Below are 10,334 nucleotides of genomic sequence, written 5' to 3'. Positions count from 1 at the left end.
CTGATTTCAGGATGCTAACTGAAAGACAAAGAATACAATGGTGACCTCGGAGCTGGAAAAAAGATTGACAGTGAGATGTACCATACTGTCATAGGGTTTATATATTCATTAATGGTTCAGGGAAGATCACAGAATCACAGAATTATTTAGGTTAGAAAAGACTGAGTCCAACTGTTAACCCAGCACTGCCAAGTCCACCACTAAACCATGTCCCCAAGTGCCACATCTACATGTCTTTTAAATACCTCCAGGGATGGTGACTCAACCACTTCCCAGACAGTCTATTCCAATGCTTGACAACCCTTTTGGTGAAGAAATTTTTCCTAACATCCTGTCTAAACATTCCCTAGTGCAACTTGAAGCCATTTTCTCTGGTCCTATTGCTGGTTACTTGGTAGAAGAGACCGACCTCCAGCGTGCTACAGCCTATACACCTGTGTATATATATTCTATATACAAAGATAAAGAATATCGAATGTCTGAGATATACACATAAAATAAAATTGCTTTCATTAGGTAAGATGGAGAAGGCTGAAGAGAGAATCTCACAATGTTGGTGACTAGAGCAACTTACTGATTGACAGAGGGAAAAACACCGTGAGAAGTAACATGAACTACTTTATATAGGATAGAAAACCATTCAGCAAACATTCAAGGGATGTATATAGAGTATGCCATTCTTTGGGAAGAAATTCAGTTTTTGTCTTGCCATTGTTAAAAAAAACCAGCCAGCATAACATAGATCACAGTCCCAGGAAGTTTCAGTTAATCTAGTTTAGTGCCTTGCTAGGAAGAAATCACACAATTAGGTAAGTAAATACATATAATTACAAAATCTCATTTTAAAACTTTTTCTCTATAGTCACTACAGGTTCCACTAGAGGGATGTTCTAGAGCTTGAATCCTTTTTTTGATATCTATCTTAACTGTTTTCTAGTTTTCATCCTGAAGGGTAAAACACATGCAGGTATTCTTGCCAAGAATTGCAAGGCGGTGGAATGAATAAAAAAAGGTTTATTTCAGATGCAAGGACTCCAGGGGAAAAAGGCAATGCCTCTCTTTCTCCAAGGCTTTTTGTATCTTCTCTCTCTCCTTCCCCACCCTCTCTGGCCAGAGGAGGCCTTGCATATGTTTGCAAGCATGTTATCTCTGTGCATACCAGGGACAGAGACAGCTTGCTCACAGCTTCTCCATGCAACTTTCTCTGAAATGCAGAAGGAAGAAAAAAAAAATCTAACCCATTTGAGAAGGCATTTTACAGTCTTTCTGAGTGAAATCAAGTTCTAGTTTTCCACCACAAATTCTTCTGAAATTATACCTATCCCTATACATCCTCAGCTTAGTTAATTTATGTATACTTATCCCAAAGTCGTTATTGAAAACCATACTTAGATATGCCCTTTCCTCCTTGATATCTATCAACAAAATCAGACATTCTCTTAACTTTTTGTCCTACATAAATATTTTATCCATTTCCTCTAGTCATCATGGTTGTAATTTCTGAAATGCGTAAGACATATTTTTCTTACTTGGAAGGATGTCAGAGGAAAGGAAGACTGTTTAATTGTTTAATGTATCTCTATTAAACAAGGAACTTGTCTTTTATAGTCCTAATGATATCAAATACCATTAGTCTAATCACCATGTTAATCTGCAGTAAGAATTATGGGGAATATTTAATGCAATTTTCTTACCTTATGTCATGGATTGAACCCCAGCTGGTAACTAAGACCCACTCAGCCACTTGCTCACTTCCCCCCACCAGTGGGATGGGGGAGAGAACTGGAAGAGTAAAACTGAGAAAATTCATGGGTTGAGATAAAGACAATTTAATAGGGAAAGCAAAAGTCACAAACACAGGCAAAGCAAAACAAGGAATTAAATCATCACTTCCCATGGGCAGGCAGGTGTTCAGCGATCACCAGGAAAGGCAGGCTTCATCAGGCATAGCAGTGACTTGGGAAGACAAACACCACCACTCCAAACATTCCCCCTTCCTCTTTCTTCTTCTTCCAGCTCTATATGCTGAGTGTGACGCCATATGGTATGGAATATCCATTTAGTCAGTTGGGGGTGGCTGTCCCAGCTGTGTCCCCTTGAAGCTCCTAGCCTCCTTGCTGGCAGGGCAGTACGAGAACAACAAAAAGCCTTGATGCTGTGCAAGTGCTGCTCAGCAATACCAAAACCACTCTGTATTATTAACCCTGTTTTCAGAACAAATCCAAAACCTAGCCCCATACTATCTGCTACAAAGACGTTTAAGTGCACCCCACCAAAACCCAGCATATCTTAATGAACTAAATTAAGACAAGAGGTTAGGTACACCCACCTAGAGTAACTTAAATGTTTTATACTTATGTTTACCTATACGTATGCTTACTTATATTTTATACTTATACTTATTTTTTCAGTTTAATATGTTCAAGCTACAACAATTCCTGTAATGACCACGTTTAACTTGTTGATAAGAGTATCCCTCAGTGATACCATTTCCCTTAATTCCATGCCATTGATACGCAGCTTCCACAGGGTGAATGGTTTGGGTTGGAAGGGGCCTTAAAGACCAGCTAGTTCCAACCCCCAGGCCATAGGCAGGAACGTCTTTCATTAGACCAGGTTATTCAGAACTCCATCCAACCTGGTCTTAAACTCTTCCAGGGACGGGGCATCCACAGCTTCTCTGGGCAACCTGTTCTGGTGCCTCACCACCCTCATAGTGAACAATTTTTCCCTAATATATTTTCTAAACATGCCCTCTTTCAGTATGAAGCCATTACCCCTTGTCCTGTCACTACATGCTCTTGTAAATATTCTTTCTCCATCTTGCTTGTAGGCTCCCTGCAGGTACTAAAGAGCCACAATTAGGTCACCTTGAAGCCTTCACTTTTCCAGACTGAACAAACTTGATTCTATAAGCCTTTCCTCATAGGAGAGGCGCTCCATCCCTCTAATCAGCTTGCTGGCCCCCCTCTGGACTTGCTCCAACAGGTCAACGTCCTTCGTGTGCTGGTAAACTTCAGTGGATTCCAAACAAGTTGTTACATCTACGCAGCCAATCACACCTTTGCAGAGATACAGACCCTTTCTTGGAGGTCTTTTTTAGCAGAGCTAATTTGCTGTGAGACCCTAATGTTTGATGTCAGTAGTGTCAAGGCTGTCATTACACAGCGCTGCACTGAGAAGAGGTGATAGATCCTAAGTAAACAGAAAGCCATATTTAATACAATTTAATAAAAAATTTCAAAACTGCATTTGAAAAGTGATCTACATTCATGCAAATCTGACATAGTCATATAGGACACATGGAGTAAAAGATGTGAACGCAACCTGACATTTCTTGACATGCCCAACACAGCAAACAATATTTGCCTGGTGTAATTTTGTGAAACACATATTTCTGTATTCATTGGCATGATATTATTTAGAATTTTGATTACTGAAATGCATTTTGTTTGAGAATCTCGAGTTTAAGTAATTCAGCGAGTCTTTTTTATCTTTTGATAGCTAGGAAATGGAACGTGTCAGTCCTCACCAGTGATATGCCATCTGCAGGAACAAGCTCAAAGGTTTATATTACATTGTATGGGGATCAAGGCAGTTCGGGTCCTATTTTTCTTGATGGAGACAAGGGAAAATTATTTCAGAGAGGCAATGAAGACATCTTCACAGTAAGTAATATATATTCATTGTATTGCCCTCTTGCATTCTGCCAGATCATATGACATTTCAAAATCTATGTGATGAAAAGACAGCTTTTTGCGTGGTACACATATCTAGAAAAGGTAAATGGGACTTAAATGTAGAGCTAAATTTAGTATCCTTTCTCACTCACTCATCCAAATCTGATTTGATCCAACATATTTATTATCTGTTTAAGAAGAACTACTGTTTAATTTACATAGTGCCCCAAAAAAATACCAAGAAATATAACACAACAGATAATTGTTTAGTTTACAAATTTGAAACAGGGCTACAATATTAAAAATTAAATAAGGAAGTGAAGAATTAGGATATGGAGCAAATTTTTAATTTTGTTAAATACCTGCTGCTTTATTGAAGTAATGCCAAATTTTATACCTGTAATAAATCTGCTATCTGCAGCTGCTTCTGCCCCCAGTGCCACAAACAAATTCCTTCCTCATCAGTCTTGTGGCATAGTGATTTAAGTGATCCAGAATAGGTCCCTCATCACAATCTGCATAGCTTGAGTGTATATATGGAATTGTCAGGGATTGTCTCTGGCAGGTGTCCACTATAAGGCCATATGACAAACAATTGCTTCCATTATTAGTATCCAGCATAGCAAGTCCCCTCTCTGAGAAAAGGTGTTTAATGGCAGCATTGATTAAGAGCTCACCTTTTCCTCAATAGCCTCATGGATGTTTGGGATGCAGAAAATGCAATTCTTTGCCCTCTTCAGCCTGATGGAGTTTCTCAGAAGAAGCACTTCTGATATAGTATGTCATTGTCCATCTGTGATATCAAAAAATCCCAGGTTGAAAGAAGTAGACAAAACAAGTAACCAGTTCTCTGACAGATAAAAAGACCCTCTTCACAACAGATATCATTGGCTCTTTACTGTTGTAATTATTGCAATTAATTTTACCTCCAATGACTTTTAAATGCAAAATATGGAGGCAGTCACATTGTTTGGGATTTAGGATTCCCCTCTCAGGCAAGTATGCATAGCACTGAACACAGTTAAAGAGAGCCTACTCTGAAACGTATAGAAAGAGAAAAATCTCCGAGTGCACTGTATGCTAGATCTCAGCTGTGGTCTGTCCTCCCTGCTCTGTCCCTTTACTGTTTATAACACTGAGTTCAGGGAAGTTCATGATACAGGGAGCTCAGTTCACACCCATCTATACACTGTCAATGAAAACATGAAAATGAGTTGTACAGAAAACAACAGAAGGACAGAAAATCAAGCCTACATTATAATGAAATAAATTATACAGTGAGGAGGGAAGACACTCATGGCATGCTTCCAGTTCCTTGAAGATAAGCTTTCTATTTCTACACTTAAGTTTATACTAGTAGTTTAATAACCTTCACACAAAGTTATTCCCTCAGCACCCTGCTATCTGCACTGGACACACTCATCCTGCCTGCCCTGGAGCTAATCTTTCAAATACAGCTTTTAAAGTTGGTTTAATTGAAATGATTTGTGAAAGGAAACATCAAAGCTGAACACAATTGTTTCCAAATTGTAAGGTATACACTCCTGGAAGGGTAGGGAAAAACTCAGAGGTAGGTGGGTGGCAAAAATTATTTTGTAGAAGGTCAGTGGTATAAATGCTAAACTGAGCCAGGTTTAGGGTCAAGAGAGTTCTGCTTTTTAGTCATACATACAGAGTATATTCATCTCCCACTGAGGCTAATATTCAGTGGGGAACAGCTACAGCAGTATTCATTTAAATGGAATTGTCAGGCCAATGGGTTTTTTGAGGGTTGTCCTTTAGAAGGCTCAAGGTTCTAATGATTTTTTGAAGCAAAATAGTTTGGAAGCACTTGTTTAAATATCAGAATATTTAATTCCTCCAAACAAAAGTCTCAGAGTTAGTAAGTGAATTTCTGTTGCATGTCTTTTCTGTTTGAAAAATGTTTTGTGTTTCATTAGTTGTATTTCTTTTACAGATTAATACTAGAAATATAGGACATCTCTACAAAATACGCATAGGACATACGAATGCAGGAAATTCCCCTGCCTGGCACTGCGAAGAGGTAAAAGCAGTGAGAAAGAAGTTTATCTTTCCAAAGGCAGTCACTAGGACAGTGGAGTCAAAATATGAGTAAGAAAAAATCCCTGGGATAAGTATATTAGCATCATCAAATGCTTGCACCTTCATTTAAGGGATTATTTATGAAGGAGTGTTTTTGTGTGGAACTAAAGGCAGCTTATGATGATATGTATTGGTTGGCTGTTTACAATTTAGTGACAGCTGTACATTACGTTTCTTTAAAAATGTGCGGCTGGGCAGCAAGGAATACTGCTTAAGTTAGCTGCAGTTTCTACAGTCTTTCTGTGCTACAGAGTGCCTAGAGTTTGTTGAAACCCAGAAAGTCATTGAATCCAGTCTGGCTAAGTCATCTCGAAAACCATGGCTGATGCTGGGTCCTTATGCACAGCATAAATACCTCAGAGCTACATTGCAAATGTTTCTAATTCTGTGTCTCTGAGGACAAAAAGACAATAACAGGTTCTTCTCTTTCCTTATGCAGAAATTATACCTTGATGCAGGTATAGCAAATATAATAAAGCAAAGAGAATCAGCTAGTTCTGTTTCAAGCCTCAGTTGTGAAGCATAATATATGTTTTCGGACTGGAAACTAAAGTAGGTGACTTTTATCCTTAGAGTCCATGATGTACTATGTATGCCAATTCTATGCTATGCATGCCTAAAACACATCCATCTTTAGGCCAAGAGTTTCTTATCTTTCAGTTAAGAGGTAGCAGTTTATGAAGAGCTTTAGAAACAGCTGGTAAACTCAATGTTAAAATTATATTTCAAGGTATATGTATATCTATGTAATGTAAAGTGTCCACTGTAGTAAAATATTCATTGATTGGTGCTCAAACTCTCTGGTTATTTGATGCTTGTTTTTGTCTGAGACTGCATCTCAGAAAGAAGACTAAGATCTGGACGATGTTAACTGAAGGTAACATCAGGCTGTGAGTTCATACCTTTAGCCAGTGGCTGTCTATTCTGAAATATCGTGTCACTGGTAGTATCCCTCTAAGAGCTTTCATGATAGAATTCTAGGGATTATATCTCTTACAATTCAGGTGAGGATTTCCTGATTAGAAAACATAGGTATTTGTTTTTCCTGGGTTTTCTCTAATGGAAAAGGTTCATTTGTATACATAATCTTCATATTAGAAGTTTTTGTTATCGTAAAATCTGGCTCAACAAATAAACCTTTGCAGGTTTGTTGTATGTCACCATCTGTTAATAGAGGCTGCGCTGCCTGCTTTGTATAAGACGGACATTTAAACTGGGAAACTGAGGAAGTCTGAAAAAACAAAAGGAAAATGAAAAATGAGAACTTATTATTCTCCTTCTTTCCACCTGGGGTATATTAAATAAAATGAACAATAAAATTAAAAATAAAAAAAATCAACACTTCAGTCTGTTCCATTAGTTATTAGCTTATAAATTTTAGTTGTCTCCTTATGGAATCTCAGTCAATCAGGCACAGTTTTTAGGGCATGATTCATCAGCCAGATCATTCCCTCTTTGCAACTTTGGGCAGAAGGTCAAAGAAAAGAAGTGCATTCAGCTGAACAGACCATACAAGTAACCTGTAGCAGGTTACTTTGTGTAGCAGAGCGTACTTTGATACTATGTATCAAAGGCGTACAGCCATTGATTTCTACACTTCATAGAATAGAAACAACCTACAGACATTTAACATCATTGTTCCTTGGGAAATCTACTTTTTTTTTTTTTTTTCAGGAAGAACTGCAATTAAAAGAGAGTGATCTGCAACTGCAGAGCTTTTCTGGTAGTTAGGCGCACTAGACCTCCCTCAATGTTCTGCGGTTTCTATGTCTGTTACTGTACTGAGATGATATCAGGCCAGAAAATGTCCACAAAGCTGCTGCTTTGCTAATCTAAAATCCCTTTTCAAGTTTCATCAGTAGATGCTGGCAGGTCAAGATGTGTCAAGTTTTTCAGACAAGATGAATCTCTGTCTTAAAATTTTAATATTCAAGAAGCAAAAGAGAGAAAAATGTTTCCAGTAATTCTGGGTTTCTTCATTGTTCAAATTAAGGAGATTGGATTCTGCAAAGCACAGAGTGAAACTACAAGTAGGGACTATTATAATATACAGCAGCCTCCGAAGTGTTTACTTTGAAGTACAAAATAACCTCCTTCCCTCCTTCAGCTGGTATGCATATGGCCCTTCTGCTGCTGCATGCTAGAAGTTGTACATGAAAGAAAATTTTGTAGGGCACTGTGCAGGCCTCAACTGGTGTTGGGGCTAGCACTTTCACGGTTTGTTTATGTCACAAGCAGTGTTGAAGAACCAAAACCTGTTCCCTTAATTCCTGTTCTGATAAGAAAATAAAAAATAGAGCTGCAAGCATTGCCAAACTTCGACAAGTTCCGTCTTTGGTAAGCCATGCCACCTAGTGCCAGCCCACGTGGATGTACCAGCTGGAACAACAGCTGTATTTTGTTGGAGTGAACCTGAGCTGATAAACCCTGTTTCTTAATTGAACAGAGTAACTTGAGTTACTCTGCCCTGTGCTTTCAAATCTTACTGAGTGAAAAGTCAGACTGATTTTTTATCATACACAGAGCTCTACCTGCACAGATTTCAACAGCATCCCACTTGTTTCTGTTCTGTACCATCTGGTGTCAGATCAGCAAGTTAAATTGGATTTTTTTGTGCTACTTAGGTGCAGTTGCTGAACCTTTCCTCAGGGGAGCAGTTTTCATTCCCTGCACATCGATGGCTGGCCCAGGACCAGTCTGATGGGGAGATACCTGTGGAGCTTCCTGTTTTACAGCAGGGTCAGCCTATCCTTCCAGGTAAGCATAGTACCACATCAGCTAAGTCAGACTACAGACAGCTGTTGATAGAGGTGAGTTAATTGTTTTTCATCAGGCCCTCTATTACTTTCTGGCTGCTACAACACTTTTTCTGTGCTGTTTTCCTGTGGTTACTGGGCATACTCAGATAAAAAGTTAAGAAGCACTGGAAAGAAGATGGGAGAGTCTTTAATGCTTTGAATTTCACAAATTCCTCAAGAGGACTAATTCTTTGGTAAGATTTTCAGCATGTGTGTTTGGTTTAACACAAAGGCAATGGTAAAGACACCTCACATATATGTAACTACCATGAAGCCAGCACATATGAGTCAAATCGCAAACTCTATTTTCAATAATTGAGGATTATAGCTCCAGTATGACTATTGTAGCTGCTGTTTTAGTTTCTTTCTGGTAAGAAATTAAAAGTGTAAGTGTACCGTTGTGCTTTTTAATTTCTGGATGTGTAACAAAACTTTAAAAATATTTTGAAAGGCTATAAGTATTAAAATTTCCATTACTCACATGAAGACTGTATTGTAATTCTAAAAGTGAATGATGCCAAATGGTACAAAAATTATTGGGTGTTGCTGCTGTTACCCTCTTTTAATGTCTTTCTCTACTACGCCAATCTCTGTCACCATGCTGGATGTTATTGCTATAGGATCTCTAGGCTTGAGCAATGGGAAGGGGGTGGAAAGAGCAACAAGGCTGGTGAAGGGACTGGAGCATAAGTCCTATGGGGAGAGGCTGAGGGAGCTGGGGTTGTTTAGCCTGGAGAAGAGGAGGCTCAGAGGTGACCTCATCACCGTCTATAACTACCTGAAGGGAAGTTCTAGCCAGGTGGGGGTTGGTCTCTTCTCTCAGGCACTCAGCAATAGGACAAGGGGGTACGGGCTTAAGCTCCGCCAGGGGAAATTTAAGTTGGATATCAGGAGAAAATTCTTTACAGAGAGAGTGATCAGGCATTGGAATGGGCTGCCCAGAGAGGTGGTGGATTCACCATCCCTGGAGATTTTTAAACGCAGATTGGACGTGGCACTGAGTGCCATGATCTAGTAAATGGACTGGATTTGGACCAAGGGTTGGACTCAATGATCTCGGAGGTCTTTTCCAACCCAATCGATTCTATGATTCTATGAAAGTCTGTGCTTTTTCTTCCTTTCTCTCCAAATGGCATTGATCCTCTCTGGCCTAAGAAAATTACAAGGGCATAGCAAGATCAGTGTGTCCTAGGAGAGATATGGGTGAGGAAATAAGAATGCTGGGTCAGATTCCATCCTATAGGGTGTGATGCTAGAGGGGGAAGAGCCGTAATACCACTGGTATTATTTGTGCTAGGATTATCACCAGAATAAGATCCACCTGGAACATGCCTTCTTCTCTTCCCCCAAAAAATCATATCAGCTGCAGTGGACAAAATTAATGGGATGTGAGAAACTTCCATTCCAAGTTCTCTAGAAATTCCAGAAACCCTTTTCCAGAATGTTTAATGTTATAGCAATTATTGGTGGTATGCATATGGCCCTTTGTGTTTAACTCATGAAACAGAAATTGTAACAGGTATTTCAGTGGTAGCAGCTGTTGTGGGTGCAGCTAGAGGAAGAGGATGTAAATAAATTCGAGGGGCAGAAGTCCAGAAAATGGCCCATGAATGTGGAGAAGCTTGCCATGGTACAGCTACTCTTATAATAAAAAGGTGGGTGGCCTGGAGTTGAATTTATGCCTCTCTGTGATGAATGAACTCTCAGATTAAGAACCCGACAAGAAGAGCAGAAAACACAGGTTTGTGTTTCA

General features: G+C 39.2%; 1 protein-coding gene across 1 annotated transcript in view; it reads left to right on the top strand.

Annotated features, from left to right (window-relative positions):
* Positions 1 to 10,334, top strand: part of RP1 (RP1 axonemal microtubule associated) — a 189,525-nt gene that overhangs the window by 31,834 nt on the left and 147,357 nt on the right. Inside the window, exons 4-6 of the mRNA XM_064653041.1 lie at positions 3,505 to 3,668; positions 5,638 to 5,724; positions 8,408 to 8,540. Of these exons, the coding sequence (XP_064509111.1) occupies positions 3,505 to 3,668; positions 5,638 to 5,724; positions 8,408 to 8,540 (384 nt within the window). The remainder of the gene's footprint in view (positions 1 to 3,504; positions 3,669 to 5,637; positions 5,725 to 8,407; positions 8,541 to 10,334) is intronic.

Source organism: Pseudopipra pipra, chromosome 1, assembly GCF_036250125.1.
Source record: "Pseudopipra pipra isolate bDixPip1 chromosome 1, bDixPip1.hap1, whole genome shotgun sequence".
NCBI classification, from domain to species: domain Eukaryota; kingdom Metazoa; phylum Chordata; class Aves; order Passeriformes; family Pipridae; genus Pseudopipra; species Pseudopipra pipra.
Note: the sequence above shows the minus strand (reverse complement) of the source record. Positions and strands in the feature narration are given on the sequence as shown.